The following is a 24,000-nucleotide window of genomic DNA, read 5'->3' on the forward strand; positions in this document are numbered from 1 at the left end:
GAGCACAGAGAGGACAGACAGGGGGTCAGAGGAGGTAGAGAACAAAGGAGAGAGAGAGAGATGAAAGATGAAAAAGAGACTGATAAGCATGTGTGTGTGTGTCTGTCTGTCTGTGTCTATGTGTGTGTGTGTGTGGGGGGGGGGGGCATGGCAGGAGGAGACTGTGGGGTGAAAGGAGGGGAAGTCTGGGGGTGAGGGGAGGATAGAGAGGAGAAGCGGAGGGAAAGGAGGAAGGAGAGAGAGAGGGAAGAAGATGCACGAGGTGAGAGTGGAGGAGAGGCAGTGGCAGAAGAATGCAGAGGTTAGTGGAGGTGATGCAGAGGAAGAGAGTTGATGGGAGGATACGAGGAGAGGAGGATAGAAAGATGGGAGGATAGAAAGATAGGAAGAGAAGAGGAGTGGATGGGAGGAGGAATAGAAGGTTCTCCCATTGTTGCTAAAGAAACGGCTGAGAGCCTTACGATCTTCAAGAGGCGAATGTTCTCGCGTAGCGCTCCGATGCAGCCACAGAACGTGATGAAGAACATGACCACCCCCACTACGATCAGGATGATGGCCGGGTCGATGAGGAACGTGTCCCGCACCGTGTCTGTGATGAGTGAGAAAAATAGGATAAAATCAAGATAAGTTCAACGATGCAGAGCAGCCGAATTCAGTGGGGTTAGAGAGCAGAGATGTCTCCTTATGCACACTCTTAAGGGAAACATATTCACACACTCATTCACACACTGCTATTCACACACACTTATTCACACACTGCTATTCACACACACTTATTCATACACACTTATTCACACACTCATATTCCACACACTTATTCACACATTTCTATTTTCACTGTCTCATCCACACAGTATGAACCATGTAAAAAAAACCCTTTTGAACAGCCAAGGGAGATCAATCAATGCAACCCATCAATGCAACAAGGACATCACATGTCTTTTAAAAATTGAGACTATTGAGGCTTAAGGTTGATAACCACTTCATGTGAATGTGCAAAAAGCTCAGCTTGAAACCAAAGGGAATGTTATTAAATTCACCTGTTGCCTTCTGCACTTTTGCATAGACGCCTATGGCGACAATCAACAGGGAGAACACCTGCAATAAAAACACAAGAACAGTATCGATGTTAGCCATGAGCACACCGAGAGGACAGTCAAGAAGGCTTCCTTTTGACATATGGCTCTCTATTCTCATTAGAGAATATAGCAATAAAATGCCACAGCGCGATAGCATGCCAGAGCACATTAGAACTCCATCGTCTGCGCTAGCGTGAGATATGACTTATTTACTGTAGGCTTCAGGTCCTCAGTGACACACACACACATACACACAGTACACTCAGCGGCAGCGTGAAATGAGAGGTGAGCTGGGTGACATTAATGGACACTAAGTAGGCAGTGACACCCAACAGACTCAATTCAAGGTGTCTGCTATGATGCTGTCTACTTGAGTTGGTATTTGAATGGGCTTCATTCTGACTTACAAAATGGAAAAAGGGGTGGAATGTCCGCACACTTGCTCCCATCAGGATTTTTGAATGACTTTTACCACTTTCATAAAAAATCCTGATGGGAGCAAGTTTTTCCATTTGGTAGCCTAGCTCTTTTTGTCCAGCACCTGCCTTGGATGTGCGCACCAACAAACAATTCTTCATTCTGACTCACAAACAGTGGAGAACAAGCCCACTACATGTCAGTGTACTCCAGGTGACCTGGAAAGTGAAGTTTGAAACTTTTTAAGGACTCACATGATGAGTGTGAGTGACCTTGAGCAAGGACAGTTCAGTCTTCCATTTTTATTATGTCTTTTAATGTCTTCCATGGAACAAAGTGTTTTTTTTTGCCCTAAAAATTGCTATGTCTTTATATCTTACTTTTTTGAAAACATGGAACATGAAAAGCTAAAATAGAACAGAACAGAATTATAAAGATTAAGAGTTGATCATTCCTTTTGTCAATATATCCAACTGTCATGTCAAGGACATGAAGGATTGTTGAGTTTAAAGAGGCTTGGCAACCTAAGCTAAGTTACCGATAGTAAAAGCACAATTGATAGTTCAAATTCTCTGAAAATCATTTGGTACCAGGCAGTTTGACATGAATGCCTCTGCTACTACCACTCATAAATGACCGGTAACTTGCCATATTCACATCGACAGTGATGAGGCTGTAGACCCACTCAGCTGATGATTACTGTTGAAAAGGTGATTGGCTGGCTCCGGCTGAAACCAGAATTCGAACTGTGATTCTACCACACCTCAATTGCTCCCTCCAAATCTTTCATTTCCCTGCTGCAGCCGTGGCAGTTAGCAGCTTTTCCCTCTAACCACCAGCACCGCTATTTGAGCTCTGAACATAGGAACACTTCTAATAGGCTCTCTGTATTCTCTAGGTAGTTTGCAGGGCATGCCACCTCTGGGAGTTGCTTGAAATTATGGATCTCTGAAACATCCTACACAAAATCTACACTGTCTATACAAAATCTTTACTTCTATATTGTATTGTCTATACGACATCTTTACATCTATACTGTGTGGTACATACATTCATTCATTCATTCATTCATTCATTCATTCATTTAGCAGACACTTTTATCCAAAGTGACTAAGAGCAATACAGCAATACAGCATAGGACCATGTCCTAAAGGCCCATGTGCTAAGAATCACCCTGCCAGGGATCTACATTCATAAAACGTTTCAATCTCAACGGTCCATTTTCTGTCATTGACATCTTTTAAATCCTCTTTGCATGTCCTCTTTGGGGACTGTGTTTACCTGTCATTAAAACTCACTTATCTTTCACACAGAAAAACAGAAACTCCTGTTTATTTACTATAAACCAATAACATTGGATCTCAAGCTTATTCAGCTGAGACCATCTAATTTCCTTGACTGAGATAAGAAAATGAAACGGCTCCACCTGAATGAATACCAGACGTTGCCAATGTTCTCGTCACTGACCACTGAAGGAGAACTTTCAGGGTGAACTTTTTCAGAAGTCATTAGAGCCCTAGAGGTCATCGGGGCAGCCGTGGCCCACTGGTTAGCACTCTGGACTTGTAACCGGAGGGTTGCCGGTTTGAGCCCCGACCAGTGGGCCACGGTTGAAGTGCCCTTGAGCAAGGCACCTAACCCCTCACTTCTCCCCAAGCACCGCTGTGGTTGCAGGCAGCTCACTGTGCTGGGATTAGTGTGTGCTTCACCTCACTGTGTGTTCACTGTGTGCTGTGTGTGTTTCACTAATTCACGGATTGGGTTAAATGCAGAGACCAAATTTCCCTCACGGGATCAAAAAAGTATATATACTATACTATATATATATATATATATATCAGCAAGTGGCCAGTCATGATGTCATGGATCCATTAAAAGTAATTCCACCTAGAAATGACAGCCTTGGGCCAGAGGTGTGTGTGTGTGTGTGTGTATGGATTTGTGTTTGTTTGTGTGTGTGCTCATGTGTTTGTGAGCCTAGCTGACAGCCTGGGTGACAGCTCCCTGCAGCTGCCTGCTGCATTCAGATGCGGTGTGGGAGGAGGAAGGCCCTGGAATGAAGAGCAGTGTGGCGACGTGCACACACACAGACGCGCAGGAAGTCGTTGAGCACGGCAGGAAGTCACACACACACACACACACACACACAGTATTGAGTACACACACTCACAAATATCCACACCCATCACAGCCACACACACACACACACACACACACACGTTGAGCACGGCAGGAAGTTGTTGAGCACGGCAGGAAGTCGTTGAGCATGGCGGTTAGCCGATCCGCTGGCCGGCAGTGGGGCAGAAATGATGTCATTCCTCAGGACTCAGGCAGCAATAATGAGACCACGTGATGCTGTGTTGCTTTTGTGTGTTTGTGTTTGTGTTTTGTGTGTGTGTGTGTGTGTGTGTGTGTGTGTGTGTGGTTGTGTGTGGCTGTGATGGGTGTGGATATTTGTGAGTGTGTGTACTCAATACTGTGTGTATGTGTGTGTGTGTTCTCTAGCGTTTTGGTCATCTGACCTTGGCTCCAGTAGGATTGCGAGGGCTATAGAGAGGCCACGGGCCGAAGCCTCTCTAACAAAAGCCTGCTGGATTAGCCCCAGCCGGCCGGAACAGAGTGGGGGACGGAGTGGTAAACAAACCCAGCGCAGTGGGGCCTAGCTGGGACACGTGGTCGAGGCACACTGGGCCCTGCATCTGTACAGCATCAACATGACTGTGTGTCATCCAAAATGTCAGCGCACACACACACACACACACACAATGGGGCACTCCATGCACATATATTCATCGGGATGTTCTCATTAGTGGCATCTTATGTACACACACACACACACGGACTTGTATATGCCATTACATTGAACTATGACAGTTTTGTCTAACATTGCCTCTCTGACATAATGTGTGCACATGGAATGTGTGTGTGTGTGTGTGTGTGCAGTGTATATCTGTTTAGAATAAGGATGAGAATTTATAGCTCTGGGTCTGGGCTAAAGCAGCTTCGAATGATCCCATGAATCAGTGTGAACAAAACAAACGTCAGAATATCTGGCCCAGTTGGGCAGCTCATCCCTGAGCCGTGGCTGCCACAGCGGCTTCCCGCATATTGCAACAATATGTAAATGTGGAGCAGCCCAGCAGTCGTCCTATTGATTAAGTGCTGATCGGAATAGAAAAACAGCCTAACAATGGGCCGTAACAATACGAGCATGGGATTTGTAGCTGTGTGACAAAAGCTTTCCAAATTACAGCCCCCCTATAATATAAATGTTTTATTCATGGGGGAGTCTGTAAAACATCTAAATCTATTTATTTCTCTAGCCCTTTTCCTTGACACACATTTCCTCTCGTCTTCTCTCTCTCTCTCACACACACACACACACACACACACACACACACACACACACACACACACACACACACACAAACAACATTGTTTGTCTAAGAAACATCAGGAAACACCTATCATGTCTTTCTTTCATCTTTCTAAGAGTCTTCATCATAATCTCCTCTGTCTCTCTGTGTCTCTCTCAGGCCCTCGATGACGCCCGTGGCGTTTGTGTGCGGTCAGACGAAGGGTTTCTGACCCTCTCACACACACACACACACACACACACACACCCACACCCTCTGCCACTCACCCAGAACAGGAAGCTGAAGAAGAAGAGGAAGTAGCGGATCCAGGGGTTGATGAAGGAGAAGGTCTCGGCCCGGTTCAGGCTCAGACTCAGGTCGCGGTCCATCGTTACGCTCGACTCGACGGGGCCCAGAAAACCCACCAAATGTGAAAGTGTCCAGCGGCGCTGGGCAAAAATAACACACTCTCACTCTCTCTCACACAGCGATACACCGCCCCAGGCACACTGCACTCAGGCCAGTCTGTGGGCGTGTGATTCAGCTGCTCTCAGTGTATATGTGTGGTGTGTGTGTGTATGTGTGTGTGTGTGTCTGTGTGTCTGTGTGTGTACATACAGCGTGCTTATGTGGTGTGCATTCGTTTGCTGCCTAACATAACAGCTGACATGCGCATTGACCCGACCCGACCCGACCCCTTCCCCCCACACACACACACACACACACACACACACCACCACAATCCTTGCCCCACTCTCCCACCCAATCTGTAGACCCATACAGCTCAGGCGTTACACGCAAGGGTCACGTTACCACTCCGACGTCCCCTGAGTATGACACCCAGGAAGTGAAGTAGGTGTGTGTGTGTGTGTGTGTGTTTGTGTTTGTGTGTGTTGTCGGCCTGCCTGCAATCTCTCTGTCTGGGTTGAAAGAGTGCGGTAAAGCCCCCTGGCTTTGGCTGGGTCTGAGAGGGCCGTCTGGGCTGGTTGCTCTGTTCAGTGCGCTGCTGCTGCTGCTGCCATCCACCCACCCACCCACCCACCCCACAGCACCACCCCACAGCACCACCCCACAGCAGAAACAGATCAAGGGAAAAGGAGAAGGAAAAAAAGAGATGAGATTGAGATCACTGAAAAGCTCTGGGGATTTCGAACAAACTGGATGAAAGCAGTACACTCAGAAATCTGGAAAAGAAAAAAAGCAAAACAGGACGGACTAGTGTGTACACGCAAATACAAATGCCTGGGAAAGACAAGTCACGACCTCGAGTGTGCCTGCAGTTTTACAGAGCTCTCTTTCCTGACCTCTTCATATACTGTATGTTGTTTTTCTTGCAGCAATTCTGCTTTCTTCCATCTTCTCTCATATCACTCTATCCTCCCACTGCCAGACACACACACACACACACACACACACACACACACACACACACACACACACACACACACACACACACACACACAGTAGCACAGCAACACACACACTTAGAGGCTGTACAGCTGAAAGCCTTCCGGCGAGTCCACTAGGGAAATGGCTGGCGGAGTCAGATTGGTTCTCTCATGACCTGGTGCTGCTCTCTGATTTCCAGAGTGACCGGGGCCACAGGTGGTCGGCCTGCCTGCATCTACCACAAGACAAGGACTATATAGTGTCATCTATATAGTTTGGAACGTCAACTCTTCCTCTTTCTCTCCTCTGTCCAGTCTTTATCCTCCGGTCAATCTAAACAATCATGTCTTCTCCCACTGTCCAATTTAAATTTGGTACGAGTAAGCCTTGTGAATTGAATGACAAATTTACACATCTGTATTGCCAAAAGATTTGAGGGATTTCAAGTAAGCAACAAGCAAGCATTGTAAGTCTCTCAATGCTATCCTTGACACTCACTCTCTCTCTTTTTCTCTCTCTCTCTCTCTCTCTCGCACACTCTCTGTCAGTAGAAATAATAGCAATGATATTCCTCTTTTTTGTGTCCCTAGATTCACAACCAATCTGTTGATTGACAGGTCTACTTATTAATTGATTGATCCATCACTTCTATATCTCTACCAATCTGTCAGTCTGTACTTGTGTATATATCACTATCACCATGTCCTCCTCTTCTTACCTATGTCAAGATTCTTTTCTCTGCTTCGTTTCTTCTTCCTACATTCTCCTCTTGACCAGTGACCCTCCTCCCTTCACACACACACACACACACACAGTTTGTGAGTTATCTCTCTCTGGGGACCTGCTCTTCTCTCCAAGGCTGAATGTCAGGCTTTCTGCCGGGCGCACGCCTCGTGTTTGTAGAACAGCCATGTTGCCATGTTGGATCGATACAAGCGGCTGTTTGCGCGAGGGTGTTTTCTTAGGCCCGTTGCCACCGCAGAACTCCAAGCACTGGCTCAGGATGCATTAGTGGAATTAATCCATTTTTTATTACAACTTACTGATGTTCTTTATAGCGCCAGGTTGCTGTTCGTGTTTACTAGGCTTTGATTTACTGTGGAGGAAACAACAGAACACAATGTTTGAAAAGACTGGTTATCATTTGTTTGTGCATGGTTGCTTCTCGGAGAAATTACACACAAAAAAAAAGAAAACTGTTGTGCTGCAGCACTGTGTAGGGAAATGTATTTACAAATTTACACACTTCACCACACATGTACAAGACTGGGAGAGGTTGTTGGTATTGCATAATAAAGTGGATGAAGCCCCAGACAGAAAACAAAAACAAGTGTTTGAAACCCTTGAGAAACATGATTAAAAAAACGCTACTGTGGACCTCATGGGGGTCCTAGCATCTTTGTCTGATACACACAAGCTCTCTCTCTCTCTCTCATTCTCATACCACACACACACACACACAAATCTCTTTGAGACAAACCTTTGTGTGGGAGAGAAATCCAGGTTAACATACTCAGAACTTTAAGCCTGAAATCTTGGCAGACTTCGGTTTGGAGCAGCAAACATTCAGTAACACATTAAAGATGTATTAATCCAACAACACTTACCTTTGTACCCAAGTTATCACTGTAAGACATGTTTTGGAGATTTTAGACACTGGTGAGCTCCCAACATCAAAAACATGCAGCAGTACCCTTGCAAGCAAAACCAACAGCCCCAGGGACAGATGAAACAAATATGGGCCCCTGTGCACAATATCAAAAAAGCCCCTCCACCACAAGGACTATCCTCCCCTTTGCTGTCGCTGTGCAGGCTGGTGCACAATTTCACACAATGAAAATTGTGTGTAGTAGTACATTATGTCATATATTATAACTCAGGCCCACACAGAAATGAATTCCAGCAGCTGTTTTTATTACAGTACTGTTTTATTACAATGCACTGTACTGTTCTTCCTAGGCAACAACTTCTTATTATTATTCCGCTTACCACTTTTTCCGTACGCTATTTCTCTTGAACAGTTCAACTTAGAAACTTCATTCAAACTTTGTAACGAGGTATTCAAACGGACTAAGCTGCTATGTCTTTTCAACTTTGAAACTTTTATACTTTTAAACTATTAAAGAAAAAACGTTTTAAAATCCCCCATAGACTTAACATTGCCGACAGACATCATAACACGGCCGTTAAGCAATTAGAATCCTATAGCAGGTGTTCAGGCCACCTGGATCAACTGCCAGTCTCAGGCTTTAAGCATACAAACTGGCCCTATTAAGACTACACATCCTGTTCAACTGCTTCCTCTGCCAAAAACTGTTTCAAAATAAAAGTCCTCACTACAACATTTCACTGTTAAACAATTTAACCCTTTAAACTACTGAACTTTTTAACTGTTCAGCCATTGTAACTGTTACTTGTCATCAACTATGACTCCTACCCACTGTAGCTAGTTAGCATAGTTAGCATGTTAGCATTGCTAGCATTGTTAACATTTTTAGCAAAACTGCTAAAAATGATTAGCTAAGTTAGCTAAGTAACATGGTTAGTATAGTTAGCATGTTAACATTGTTAGCATGCTAGTTAGCATTTTTAGCAAAACTGCTAAAAATGATTAGCTAAGTTAGCTAAGTAATATGGTTAGCATGGTTAGCATGTTAGCATTGTTAGCATGCTAGTTATCATAACTACTAAAAATGATTAGCTAGGTTAGCTAAATCACATGGTTAGCATAGTTAGCATGTTAACATTGTTAGCATGCTAGTTAGCATAGTTAGCATAACTACTAAAATGATTAGCTAGATTAGCTAAGTCACATGGTTAATATAGTTAGCATGTTAGCATTGTTAGCATGCTATTAGCATAACTACTAAAAATGATTAGCTAGGTTAGCTAAATCACATGGTTAACATAGTTAGCATGTTAGCATTGCTAACATAGTTAGCATGTTTAGCAAAACTGCTAGAACATTTTAGCTAAGTTAACTAAGTAGCATGGTTAACATAGTTAGCATTGCTAGCACTGCTATAAAACATTAGCTAAGTAACATGGTTAGCATAGTTAAAAAAATCTTAGCATAACTGCTAGCAAACTATAGAGCCATTCCAACTTTCATCAAATTACCGTCAAATATCTACCTATACACATTCATTAAACTTCCAGTCTGTCAACAACTTTTAAACTATTTCTACATTCTTTTAAACTATCTATTAAACAGCTGTCTATCAACAACTTTTAAATTATCTACATTCAGCTTTTAAACAGTCTACTTTTAAACTATCAACTTTTATTAAGCTATGCAGCCACCATGTCTATCCTAGCATCACCGTAGTAACCATCTCTGTATTATCTATTTTAACTATGATACATGATATTTTACATCACAACTTTAGCATTTTCATTCACTGGTAATTCCTTGGAATTGCATTTCTAGTTATTAGGCTGTAATCTCCCTTTGCTGTCCAAACAGTCTACAGCAAAATTTTTCACTAAACGGACCGAACACAGTTTTCACCGGTAGCAGGGACGTTGATAGTATTTTGTGAGGTGGTGCTGATCATATTACGGGGGGTTGGGGGGTGTCTCCCCCGGGAAAATTTCGAAATTCTGGCTGTTAAATATACCCTTTTAACGCAGTTTGGAAGGGGCATACAAACTTTAACAGAGCAAGGAGGGCCCTTTTTCTGTCTGACTCAGGTGACGTGAACATTGGCTACCTGCATGATAAGGTTTTCACTTCACTGCTGCTTGACATTAGCTTGCATGGAGACATATTTCACGTTAACAGTGGAGATGTTAGCAAAACTATAGCGTTTGGTAAATGGAGATGCAGATCATCTCCCTAATTAATTTCTTTGCGCAACAGCCCACATTATGCGCTCACTCCAGCGAGACGAGTCATCGGCATCGCCATAGGCTATTTGCTACGATATAAGCTACTGTTATGCCTACAACAAGTCGCGATTTATTAGGCTATCCAATCGCTATGCTGTTTTCATGAACATTGCAGGAATCCACTAGCCTGGCGGGCCATCCTATATCATTGAAATGTATAGTCTGGCATCGAACCATTCACCTCGCTTAATCCAAGGGGCGGGCAGAGAATTGTCTTTCAAACTGCCTAGGCATGTAATAGGCCAGTGCTACGACCATATCTGTATCGATTCGGCAAAAGCGGCAAATACATCCTTCTTCGAAAGGAATGACTTAAGTGCATTGTGTTGCTCAACTTTCAAAGAAAAGCACAAGTCCAACTTCTCCAAAGTTGACGCCAACGCCGATTCAAACAACCGCTCTTCGTTCGCCATAGCCATCTTCTTTGTTGTTCACCGTCACAGGACTGTTGTTATCCTGTTAAGCCCACCTTAAGACTCTCTAACAAAATAGAGCGCTGTGATTGAATAACATCCACGGTGTTAGCCAATAGAAATCCCTATGGTTTGATACTAGACGTACAGGCTGAGCAAATTAATTTGCTGCCGCTAGGGTAAATCTAGATTTCTAGGCTAGGAATCCACTTCATTCACCTACCCACGAGTGGGTCAGTTTCACTTTCGCAAACACGCATATACATTGAATGAGCACTCATAGCCTACCACTTCCACCTAATGTTATGCCTCTATATTTTATGAATTAAGAATTTCTTATTGATCAGGAAAACATTTAGCTTATTTTTCTTCGGTCCACGGGTTCCATAACACCATTCAGTTGTGCGCCAAATTAACAGACAGAAGCACCGGGCATAATCTAGCCTAAATTCATGGCAATTTTTTTTTTAAATCCGAGGGCCCCCATTGGCTGAGGGCCCCTGTGCACGTGCACACTTGGCACAAGCCATGATCCGTCCCTGAACAGCCCCATTGGAGCTGGAAAAGACTTACCAACACGTCTACTGCTAGCTAGTGGAAATGGTAGGTGTACTTTGTTTGTCCTTCACTTGACCATACATATCCCATTTGAATTAATTTGAAGATGATACCAAGTACTTTCATTGAAACCATACCCCAGAAAAGTGGCAATTTGTTGGATAGTGTTGATTTAATTGGCTGGTTTAAAAATACTGTGTCTGATCAAAATCCAATCCCGTTCTCATAAATACTAGCAGCCTAATCACAGCCTAATTGATGCGGGTGCATGTTGGAGGGTGGCTGTCCAATTCAACTGCAAGGCATATCTATGAAGGGCACCAAAGGCACTCGAGCCTGACATGTAAATTCAGTACTCAGGTGGCAGTGGAAGTCCCGAACTCTCCTTCCTGGAATACCACTCTCAAACACGAGCGCTTTTCAGACAGCTCCTTCCATCAGTCACTGTGTTTAATGATGACTGCAACAACAATGACAACCCACCCACTCTCTCTCACACAAACACACACACACACACCAAAACCAGACACTTCCTGTCAAATTATACGGGTTCAGGTTAGCTCTGAGAAAATACTCAATAAACAGACAACATGCACAGGTTCTCATGGGATTTAGCAACACACGTTTACCTTTATTTATTTAAAAAATAGTAGAATTTGAAAGAATGAGATTTGGTGCACCACTATTGTAGATACCGAGTGCTTTTACATGTAGCCCAAAAATGAAAATAAAATCAAATAAAAAACAAAAACCTCCACAGGACAAGTTTAGGTCGACAAGATTTGAGATAAATCGAGCTTTCGCTACATCGATAGCAACATTGTGCTATCAAATATACCAACCAGTGGGGTGCCGACGTATCCACAACGCGACACACTCCACAGGGTGTTGAAGGATGGGGGGATTCAAAGTATGAGTATGAAAACACACGCAAGTCACAGGAGACCAATAAACAAGGCATGTTAACTATTCCATCTTTGTGATGAACAGAAGAGCCAGTGGTGTGTCTCTGGCACAAAGAAAGAGGGGGAGAGAAGGTACATATAAAAGTAGGCATTTTTGTAAAATTGGAGAATAATGTAATAATAATAATGAATGATGTGTATGTGTGTGTGTGTATGTATGTTGGCGGGGGGGGGGGGGGGTAATCGTACCAAATTCAGACACTTTCTTCACCAATCGGCAAGCGTGTGAATTAAAAATGAAAATACAGTACTAACATAGACCAACATGTACATGTACTGAACTTTACACTGTTTTACAAAATCAACATTACCAATAACAATACGAAAAAGAAACAAAATAAAACAAAAAAAATATGAAATAAGCATTTAATGACTGAACAAAAGTGGGTACAAAAAATCTGTGTCCTGTATGTTAAACTAGATTTAGTTTTTCCTAAGGAACTGAGTAGAATGCTGGCATCTTCACAACCCTTCACTGCTTTCTGCATCTGCAGCACAGGACAGCTGGACCATCTCTTTTGTCTGTACGTGTGTCTGTGTGTGTGTGTGTGTGTGTGTGTGTGTGTGTGTGTGACCACTGGTTCCTCAGGAGAGGACAGGAGTGCCGAAGGAAAGCCTCACGACTCACGACTGACCAGTGTGGCCCACTTCTCTGAGACAACCGGCACCAAGCTCAGAGATTGTGTCTCCTTCTCCGTCGGTTGTTCCTGTGATGAGTTTTGAAGGTCTGACTCTGAGATGAGTTCATATCTCTTTAGCAGTGGTAGTGGATCACACATGGCAGTACACTGTAGATGGGTAGCATTTCTCCCCATAGAGTACAGTTAACACATCAGCTAATGCTAACGAACGCTGGAGTCCCTAACGGCGGTCTGGAGCCGCACCGAGACAAAGCTGAAAAAAAAGCTGCACAGTTAAACATGGAAAGAAAATGTATGATGTATAAAAACAGACAAGAAAACAAAAACAAACAAAACATAACAAACAAACAACAATAACAACCAATTTACAAAAACAAATTCCATAAACAAAAGAAGTAACATAATGTAACACTTGTGTTAAAGTGACAGGCAATTTGCATTTTTCTTTGCGTTTTCCTGCACCGTTAAAATGATTCTAGACAGCATTGATTCAATACAAAACAAAATATGTCAACCAGTGGAGGTGGTTTTCTTCTCTTGAGGGATTGGGGTGGGTGTCTTTAGGAGCTGGAAATGGGGTAGAATTGCAATGCCATTACATAGGTAGCCTAATCCTCCCAGTGGTAAGGATCCCAATGGATATCATCTACATTATCCTTGTCATCTTTGCCAGTTATTTGTTTTCCAATTGGATACCCGTTTATTTCTGTTTTTCTTAGCCCTGCAGATGAGTGTGAGAGCTCATCTCTGAGTAGAGGAACGATCTATCCAATTAGTGGTGTTTAACTCCTGAACATCGAGCCGCGTCTTTTTCTCGGCACACTGTCAGCAATTCTGCAGCGGCTCAGATGTTGAAGTGCGCTACCTGACGCCACTCGGGTCAGAAAACCTCATGCGCCAATAACAAGTGGTGGAGGATCGAGCATCTGCTACGCGAGTGCATGGAGCCGGCCCAGTTCCCCTCTCCATCTGTTCCACTTCATGCCATTGTTAGGGGTGACAAATCAACACCAATGAAAATAAACTCCTCATCAAATGCAGTCACGTAGGATGTGTGTTTGGGGTTGTTATGCGTCACAGCACTCCACTCTAAACACCCATTTCACCCCAAACACAAGCAAACCATCAAACAAATGACGGAGGACTCACTGGAACCTTAGGATGATGACCCATGGCATGATTGGCAGTTTGCACATGTATCCTGAAGATCATTAGTGTGTGTGTGTGTGTGTGTGTGTGTGTGTGTGTGTGTGTGTGTGTGAGAGAGAGAGAGCTGAATGTTGTAAAGCTCAAGGCTGTAGTAGTTGTATGAGTAGAGGAAACAGCAGCACTGTCTGTTAGTGTGCTTCCTCTAGGTTTTAGACTCCAACATGAGATGGTATGTGTACGTTCATGGTATGCATTTCCATGTATTTTTGCATTTCATTTATGTCTGTGTGTGTGTCTGTGTGTGTACATGAGAGGGGGTTGTGTTTGAGCAAGATGATGTGTTTGAGTAAGCCAACTTCCTACTTCCATTTTCTTTTTACTTCAGCAACATATCTTATAGCAGCACCACGTCAGAGTTGCGACGCCTCTCTCTCTCTCTCTCGATCTCTCTCTCTCTCTTTATCACACCATTCTCCACTTCTCTTCTGTGAAGTCAAGAGCTGAGCCTCATCCTGGTCCCATTTTTCGAAATAAAAATGCAAACTCATCCCACCATAGTAGCCTACTGCAAACAGAGTGCAGGCTAATTTCATTCTGAAGCTATCACTGTGGATGATGAGCAATTAGCAATTAAGCCATCCCACAAGTCCAATAAAGCAGTGGCTATGATGAGCTAGCAACTACTAATCTGTGTGACGGCAAGGGAATGTGTAGGGGTGCACGCGCATATGAGTGTGTAATCAAAGCGGTGTGTGTGTGTGTGTGTGTGTGTGTGTGACGGTGAATTGGTGAGATTAAGTGGACGCTTGATCGTTCGCGTTTCCTTCGGCGCTCTTATCAAATGACGGCAGCTTTGATCTGATTCTCAAAAGCCGGCCCCGTCACTGAAGCAGACAACGTGTCGCCCGACACCGCTGCCACCGTCGACGGCAACAGACGAGACTGCTGCTCAGCCCCGTCTGAAGGTGTGACTGCTTTATCTGTGCGCGACAAAAAAAAATGATAACCCAGGTTCCGCGTGATAGGAGGAGAGGGAAAAAAAGAAGAAAAATAATCAAAGGAGCGCAAAGTGAAAGATGTGAGGAAATGAAGATAAGTCTGCTCCCAACCGAAGAATCCCATCCCGCCCCAACGAGTCACTGACAGGCACTGATTAAACTGGTCAGGTGAGACCTGGGGATGGGGATGGGGATGGGCATGGGGTGGGGTGGCAGGGTGGGTGTGGGTGTGGGGAGGGGGGGCATGGGGTGAGGTGGCAGAGTGGGTGGTGGGGGGGGGGGCATGGGCTGGGGTGGTGGCAGAATGAGGTGTGACACCTGCTTGTGAGCAAGAGCAGACTGCTTCATGCCTTAGAGTCCAACCCTCCTGGGAGTGGAGTTTGGCTCCTAGGGGATGTTTTGCTTGTTTTGGCGATTTGAAGAGGTTGGAATAGCGTGTGTGTGTGTGTGTGTGTGTGTGTGTGTGTTACTAAAGGGGGACCCTCCTGTCAAATTTCGTCTCTGTTTGCAGAGATCTCCTCTCGATGTCTCTCCTCTCGCTCATCTGGGCTCCTCATAAGCACAGAAACACACACACACACACACACACACACACACACACAAATACGCATTCTCAACCCACCCACACAATTAACACTCATTCTCTTCACTTTCCCAGACCACTCTGCACTACCCCCACCCCTCAACCCCAAGATGGCGGATCTGGAACGCAATCTGGACCAGACCAGAACTAACCCCAGGGCCACTACACCCCGCACTACTGACACTGCAAACCCACCTCCTCCACTGGTGCACAAAGCCAAACAAGGTGTAATAAAAAACACATACATTAGGGGGTATGGGAGGATACAACATTTGTTCTGAGCTGAAACATATCAAAACAAACCAAAACAAAAACAAAGCAAATGAATGTCTTTTAACATGGAGTAGAAAACTAGAGCATGCTAAAGGTCGGGGCTCTTCACTCATGTACACAGGGGGCGGCTGCTAACATTTAGCTACACTTACATACACATCCATGACTGGCAGAGGGGCCAAGAACAACAACAGTTTGCTTCTGTTCTCTTTCTTTCATTCATTCTTTCTCTTCTTTTAGAAATGTCTTTCCTTTGCCTTACAGAAATGGCGGGACTGAAGGGAGTAGTGTTTGTACATGTATTTCTGTACGAGTTGTCTCTGTAAATCTGTGTTAGTAAAGCAATGAAGCTGTCCCAGTTCCAGAAAAAAAAAAAAAAAAAAAAATTGTTTGTATGTGTTTTGTTTCTCATTTTGTTTTTGTCCCTCTTTCTGCAAACAGTTAGTTAGTCCAAGCCGAAGGAGGAAAAGATAGGGTGAGGAGAGAGAGAAAACTGAAACAGTGTGGATCCTTTAGAAAAACGCGCGGCAGCAGCCTGCCTCGTGCCCCCGGCTGGCAGACGCCAGTGCTCCTCGGCACTCTCCTGCATCGTTCTGTGTCTCTCTTTGGCAAACGAGTACTGAAGTGAAAGGAGGAGCGGGTGCAGGGTGGGGGCGGGGGGTTGTTGTTGTTGGTGGTGGTGGTGGTGAAGGGGGGTCCTGTGGAGTGATGGTGGTGGTGGTGGTGGTGGGGGCATGTTTGTATGAGACTGATGGGGCCACAGGACCCTAAAGAGAACAGGGCAGACGAAGGGGCAGAAACACGGCCCTCCGGAGGCCATCCCAGGATTGTGTGTGTGTGTGTGTGTGTGTGTGTGTGTGTGTGTATGTATATATGTGTGTGTGTGTGTGTGTGTGTGTGTGTGTGTGTGTGTGTGTGTGTGTGTGTGTGGGGGGGATTGTGGTGGTGGCCAGGGTGGGTGGGTGGGGGTTAAAGGGATGGAGGGCTGGTTGGATGTGGAGGGTGTCGATGCCGTTAGGCTTCATACTTCTTCCCAGTCCGATGGATCTGGTGGAACAGCGTCATGGAGAAAGCCATGCCCAGGAGCTGTAAGACAGGAAGTGACATCACAGAGTGAGTAAGAGCTTTGTGTGTGCTACATTCTTGTTGTTGGTGTTTGTGTTAGTGCAACATGTCAGCTCAGACACTCAGAACCAGCATTGACAACCTGAAAGATGTTTTCAAACAACATTTCACTCTCAGCCTGATCTAAGAGCAGGAAAATTGGCCTCATTTTCTACTGCAGATCTTTCCATTCCTCCACCCTCTCCTGCCTTCCTGCACATCCTCCTCCCCACCTCCTCTCTCTCCTTCCTCCGGCTCTCTCCCTCTCTCTCTCTCTTCTCCCTCTCTCTCTCTCTATTTGCATCTCTCACTCTCAGGGTGATGCATGCGGGGTGTCTGTCGGCGAGGAGGAGCCTCCGACGGGCTGTAAATAGGCCGCCCTGCTTTGAAGTTTCCATTACGCCACAACTCACAGAAAATGACATCAAGCAAAGTTATGCGCCTCCTCTCCTCTCCTCCCCGCTCACTCGCCTCTATCACCTCCTCCAGAGGAGCTGGGAGACAGACGTCTGAGCATTGAGGCAATGGGGCCGCAGGGGGTGGCGGGGTGTGTGTGCGCGCGCACGTGTGTTTGTGTGTGTGCGTGCGTGCGTGCGTGCATATGTGTGTGTGTGTGTGTTGTGTGTGTGTGTGTGTATGTGTATGTGTGTGTGTGTGCATGCGCGCTTGTGTGCGTGTGTGTGTGTGTGTGTCTGCGTGTGCATTGCATACACACTCTAGTTAAGACTCTTACTCCCCTTTGACAGACTGAGGGTCTGAGCAGTGGGGGACATTAAGCTGTTAGTGGGACTTCAAACCTCATTTGTCAAGTGTCAGCCCACCTGACTTAACTAATCTGTCTGTGTGTGTGTGTTTGTAAATGTGTGTGTGTGTGTGTCTGGCAAGGGCGTAGGTTTGGTCTCAGCTTTGGTGGGGACACATCCCCAACTCCTGCTGTCACGATACCAACATTATTGTTTCAATACCAATACCAAGTGAAGAATCTCGATTTCGATAACTTTGCAATTTTTAAAATTTTAATTTGGTTTGGGGGCCCCCACCACCTTGACGGCATCAGTAATATTGAATATTGTGTGATCATTCACATCAGTGGCAATCATAGAATTTGATTGACCCTCCACACCACACACACACAGAAAGTGATGGTTGTCATAGGTTTCTATTTCATATTTTGGTATTCATATAAACTTTATATACTGTATATTGTTAATTATTTATAGCATTTTATGATCTGCATAATTACTAATAGCTAAACATATTTGGTCATTTGAATACATCATAATGATATTTAAATGATTAGTTTACACTTGTCTTCAATATCATCACATTTGTGGTGTGCAAGTTTAATTGTGTGCCTGTCACTTTAAGGAGAACGTGAACGGTTTTAGGCTAGTGGAAAATAGTTTTGCATAGTGCAAGGATATGTGGACTCAATTCATCATGTTTGCTATGTCATTAGATAAAATAAATGTTGAAAAAACTAACAAGTCAAAGAAAATCTTTCTTGATCGAGATCATAAAAGGAGAAACGTAAGTGTCTCGCAATGTTCATTTCTATAAGTATGGAAATGCACCATAGTTTGTCTTTTATTTCTTTGCATTGTGCAGGCTACATTCACAAATACATTAGCCTACATGAACAGAATATAGGAACAGGAAAATGTCTCGGATCCATTGTTTATTGCGACTGCAAGATTGGTAGCCCAATTAACAGTCAGTGATGATGACTTCTATTCTGTGCTATATGCCACTGTCTGTGCGGCACACCCCTATTCAACATGACTCCTAACCTTGGTTGAAAGATTACAGAAGCTAGGTTAACTGTAACAATATCCTGGGTAATATCCTAACAGTTAATGCTATTTTCCTTAGTAAAATCCGCATTTGAAAACCTTGTTCCTTTTCTGCTTTGGCGGCATAGCTGATCTACAAAGCGCAAAAAGAGGCAAAATATGCATGCTGAAGGGCAAAGGGAATATTACAATGTTTTACACTGGCCTCTTTTGGGTTATGTATTGGTAGACATCCCTGATAATTTGGCATACACACTCACTCGCTCGATAACTTCATTCATTCAACGTGTCATGGCATTTCTATGTAAGTCTAGAGAGAAAAGGTAGTCAGAGAGAGAGAGAGAGAGAGAGAATGTGTGTGTGTGTGTGTGTGTGTGTGTGTGTGTGTGTGTGTGTGTGTGTGTGTGTGTGTGTGTGTGTGTGTGTGTGGTGCTTGTGTGAGTGATAAAAAGGGATAAAAGTAAGTGTCGGTAATTCCTTATACTTGGCTCAACCTCCTTTAGTCTTAAACACAGTCAGTGGGCTTAGGATGACACCAGCTGCTCCTACCACACATAATTAACCCCACTCTGCGCCCCTCTCACTCTGTGTGTGTGTGTGTGTGTGTGTGTGTGTGTGTGTGTGTGTGTGTGTGTGTGTGAGTGTGAGGGTGTCAGTGAATGAGCCAGTGAATGTATGCAATTCTACATCAGTATTAAAAAATAAGTCACAAATGTGGGTTATGCAATAAAGATGGAACTAGCATTTGGATTTCTTATGTGTGGAATAGTGTGTGTGGGGCACAAAGCTGACTGGACAGGCCTTTCAGCTTTGAGTCTTTACTGAATGACAGATTGTAAATTTAAGCCTGAGCACATGACAGGATCACGCACACATAAACAAACACACACACACACACACACACACAAACACACACACAACTCCAGTCTATTGGCTAGTTAATAACAATGTTTTGAGTTTCTAACTTGACCTTGATGCATCATAAAGGAAAAAGGGGGATTGAGGGAGAGAGAGAGAGAGAGAAAGAGTGAGAGATGCGAAGAGGTTGTTGGGCCAACGAGAAGTGAGAAGCACTTATAAAAAAAAGCTGCACTCTGAGCAGGGAAAATAACACTGTGTTTAACTCTAACAGTGGAAGGCAGGGAGAATAACACCTTGAGGTTTGACCTTCATGCTTTCCATTGCAGTGTGTTATAGCAAAGTCCTTTTAGGCAAGTCCCTCCACTTTCGTGACCATATGGCAAGCTTTTGGGCACTTCGTCGGGCATCCATCTCGGCAGAAATGCGTCGCAAGGCTTCACGACACCAATCTACTGCAATCTTGCTCCAGCGGCGAGATCACAACACATGATTGGCACGATGTCTTCACAACACACCACATTATTGGCTCAATGTATTCACAACACAGCACATGATTGGCTCAATGTATTCACATGTCAACGTTTTGCCGCTAAAGGGGTGTGATATGCGTAGACAACGCCATATAGCATTACAAACTAAGCCCATGCATTTCTATGGAGGATGTTTTGAATGCTGTGTCTCCTCATTAGAAAGTCTCCGGTTATAGTATCCTCACTGTATTTCTCCTTTGTGAAAAGCTATGTGTTGGTCTCGCAGGGTGTCCGCACGCACGCATGTGTGTGTGTGTGTTTGTCTCTTTGTGTGTGAGTGTGAGCAAGAAAGTGTACTGTGACAGTTTATGTGGAAAAGACAGAAATGTGTGTGTGTGTGTGTGTGTGTGTGTGTGTGTCTGTGTGTGTGTGTTCATCTGTTGGTGTGTGCAAGTCATGCAATTAAGTAAAGTGTGCATGTTTTATCGGTATGCCAGTGATTTTGTGTAAAAATGTTTTTGTGTCTTTGTGTGAGTGTGTAGCAGTCATATCAGTCTGGCAGAACGCTCAGATACCATAATGTAAGAACCAGGGGAGACAGTATCATGTAGTGCTTCAAGGCAGGAGGCTGTGTGTGTGCGTGTGTGTGTGTGGGTGTGTGTGTGTGTGTGTGTGTGTGTGTGTGTGTCTAGGGATTGGAGGGAGACGTAGGCCAGATCTCTGGACCTGCCTATGGATCAAAGGCATCTGTCAGGGTCTCTTACTTTACCTCCAGCATCTCACTGCGGCAACTCATTACAGAATGATGCAATGACAGATGATCCAAAACACACACACACACACACACACACACACACACACACACACAGAGAACTAATTTCAGAATGTGCTGGGAGGTTCATTACTATACCTACAATCTTGACAGACAGACACAGACAGACACACACACACACACACACACACACACACACACACACACACACACTCACTCACTCACTCAAGCACACATTCACAGACATAAGGCTATCACCCAGACACCCACACCCACCTGCACGACCAAGATAACCATGGCGATCGTCCACAGCAGGTTCTTGTTGTCATCAAGCCACTCCTCCACTTTTTCATAGCACCCCTAGAAAACAAAATGAAGATGATGAAATCAGAACATAACAGAAGGAGAGAACAAAAGAAATTAAGGCCAAGAAAGGGAGAGAGAGAGAGAGAGAGAAAGAGAGAGAGAGAAAGAGAGAGAGAGAGAGAGAGAGAGAGAGAGAGAGAGAGGGCAAATGCCATCCTTCCTATCTCAGACGTTTTCCTGTTTTGATATTTCCCATGACATATTAGCATTCCTCTAACAATCTCAACGATGTGTGTGAAATTGGAGGAGATGGGCCTTGGTTGTGTTTACTCTCCTGGTGGGGAAGCCGAGGTCAGTGCTGCTGGCTTCCAAACTCCGTTCCTGACTTAATCATCCCTCACAGTTTCACATGCTTTGTTTTTTGGTTGGTTGTGTTTTGAAACTCTAGATGTTGTCTTGTTGTTTTGGCATAATCATTGAAGCTGGCTAACACTAAGGTACTGTAGTGAGTGGGTTGTCCGTCTGTGTGTGTGTGTGTGTGTGTGTGTGTGTGTATTCCCACAGGCTTGTTTGATCTGCGAACGACTAGCATTGTGATTCCAGTCAGTTCCTGTCTTGACTGCACCGCATGAAGAGTGTTCACCACCGACTGGCTGCCCTGAACAAAAACAACTGGCATGATGCCTACTGAAGCTCACACACACACACCCACACACCAGCCTCTTTGGCTAGCCGACTAGAGACCTCGATTAAATAAAGATGAATACATGCTCCTGCTCTTTTGCAAGCAAAGGTTGCCAGCAAAATGAAATCCACAGACAAAGGTGTAAATGAAAAAGACTCAAAAGTGTGATGGCAGCCGAGTGGTGTTTGTCCAAATATTTAACCAAACGCTTCATCCTTACAGGATTCTCATATCCCTCTCCTGATTCAGTGTGTGATGCTTGTGTCTGGATACCTGACAAGTCAGGCAAGTGTGTGTGTGTGTTGTTTATTAATGCCTATAGCTGCTCTATCAGACACAAAGCGATTTATGCTGTGCTTCATGTACCGGTCTCTGGAGCCAGACTGTGTACAGTATATGGCATCTTCTGTGCCATGTGACAGAAACTTGTGATGCGCATTATTAGCGGTGTTAGCGAGGATCTCACTGCGCTGCTACATTGCTATGGCAACTGAGAAGGCAGTGCCCAAAGTGGTGACCCAAGACTGAAAAATACCACAACACAACACAACACAACACAACACAACACAACACAACAAACACAACACAACACACATTCTCATTCAAATGTCACTCTCTGAGGTGGAATTTCTGAAGTGTGTGTCCTAAATGTGTGGGCAGTAATACCCTTCTCACTACCTCCCAAGAGAGATGCTGATTCTGGCACACATCCACCTCAGATCTGGCACACATCCACCTCAGATCTGGCACACATCCACCTCAGACCACATTCCCTACATCCGTTCCACACACATGGACTTGGACACACATACAATATCTCTCCCAACTCTACAACTCTACAGTATCTTTCCACACACACACACACACACACACCCACACACACACACACACTCTTACCCGGTTCCAGAACATGTTGGTGGAGTTGCGCCCACACTCCTGGTAGTGCTCTTGGCAGCAGCGGTCGGGTACCACTTTCTCCTTCAGGGCCTCGTGCCAGTCTGTGTAGCCAGTCACTCCACAACACTTCCACTGCACAGAGAAAAAGAGAGAGATAGAAAGGAATGGAGAGAGAGAGAGAGAGAGAGAGAGAGAAATGAAGGGAGAGAGGGAGAGGGAGAAAGAGATGGGTCATCATATTCACTCAAGGTCTCTGATGCAGAAAGGCACACCTGCACATTTTCATACACGCACACAAACACATACACCCATCTGAAAATAATTCTGATTTAAAAGTAATAGACAGTCAGAAAATGCTGCCACATCAATGTAGACGTTCCGTAGTCTATTACCACACAGCAGCTACCTCTGGGACGGACCCAACTGTGGTCTGGGCCAAATCTGAGCCAGATCAGAGCCACGCCCGGCCCAAAGCCAGCTGGGATACAGGGAACAGATCCCTGGCCCTCCCAGGCACACAGGCATTCTCTCTCACACTGGCTGGAGAAAGCAAAGCCCTGCTGGGACGCCTACGAGCCTCTTTTCAATTCGAACTTTGAAATCAGCCGGGCGGATCACGCCATGCTGAGCCACACCACTCACAATCTGCATTCGGTTCCGACCGCCTCCCCAGAGGCAGGCCTGATGATTGGGTGCGTAATGTGGACAACAATTCGCCAAAACGTGCAAGACTGACAATTCCAATTCACATCCATCCATCACACACACACACACACACACACACACACACACACACACACACCCACGCGCGCTTGTAACAAAGACAGTATTCCCAGTGGTACCTCTGCTTGGATGATGTTCCATCCCTGCCCACCTGCTGAGTACACACACACACACACACACACACACACACACACACACACACACACACACACAGTGTTCCCAGCGGTACCTCTGCTTGGATGATGTTCCAGGCATTCCTCAGGCCGATGTTGTTGTTTGTGTTGTAGAGTGCGAGGCCGTCTTTCAGATCCTGCTTAGCATTCTCACTGACCTGCAGATGAGACAGACAACAGGAGATGGTTAGATATGTAGGTGAGTGAGTGAGTGAATGAGTGTATGTGTGCGTGTGTGTGTGTGTGTGCATTTGAAAGAGTGAGTGAGAGAGAGAGCGAGAGAGAGTGAGAGGAGGAAGATGAGAAAGATAACAGAAATAATCAGTTGGAAGAGAAGGTGTAGTGAATTGGACATCTGGATGGCAAATGCGGGGCTTCACTCACAGATGTGATGTGTAGCCTGGGTGTAGCTATTCCCCTGGCTGACGTGTTTCGGCGCTCTTGTTTGGCTAAATCATTAGTGCACACATCTCCTCGGAGTAACATTAACCCTTTCATGGCCCC

General features: G+C 44.8%; 2 protein-coding genes across 4 annotated transcripts in view; both read right to left on the minus strand.

Annotated features, from left to right (window-relative positions):
• Window positions 1–5,241, minus strand: part of tspan33b (tetraspanin 33b) — a 16,081-nt gene extending 10,840 nt beyond the window's left edge. The window contains exons 1-3 of the mRNA XM_048258049.1: window positions 5,140–5,241; window positions 1,041–1,098; window positions 462–589 (exon numbers count right to left, since the gene is read on the minus strand). Coding sequence (XP_048114006.1) covers window positions 462–589; window positions 1,041–1,098; window positions 5,140–5,241 — 288 coding nt within the window. The remainder of the gene's footprint in view (window positions 1–461; window positions 590–1,040; window positions 1,099–5,139) is intronic.
• An 11,425-nt stretch (window positions 5,242–16,666) lies between these two features.
• The window catches only part of tspan9a (tetraspanin 9a), a 220,100-nt gene continuing 212,766 nt past the window's right edge, over window positions 16,667–24,000 (minus strand). For all 3 annotated transcript variants that reach the window (XM_048256848.1, XM_048256846.1, XM_048256845.1), the window contains 4 exons: window positions 23,553–23,654; window positions 22,601–22,732; window positions 20,989–21,072; window positions 16,667–16,798 (listed from right to left, as the gene is read on the minus strand). In XM_048256848.1, the coding sequence (XP_048112805.1) occupies window positions 16,727–16,798; window positions 20,989–21,072; window positions 22,601–22,732; window positions 23,553–23,654 (390 nt within the window). In that variant the 3' untranslated portion in view covers window positions 16,667–16,726. The remainder of the gene's footprint in view (window positions 16,799–20,988; window positions 21,073–22,600; window positions 22,733–23,552; window positions 23,655–24,000) is intronic.

Source organism: Alosa alosa, chromosome 11 (assembly GCF_017589495.1).
Source record: "Alosa alosa isolate M-15738 ecotype Scorff River chromosome 11, AALO_Geno_1.1, whole genome shotgun sequence".
In the NCBI taxonomy this organism is placed as follows: Eukaryota; Metazoa; Chordata; class Actinopteri; order Clupeiformes; family Clupeidae; genus Alosa; species Alosa alosa.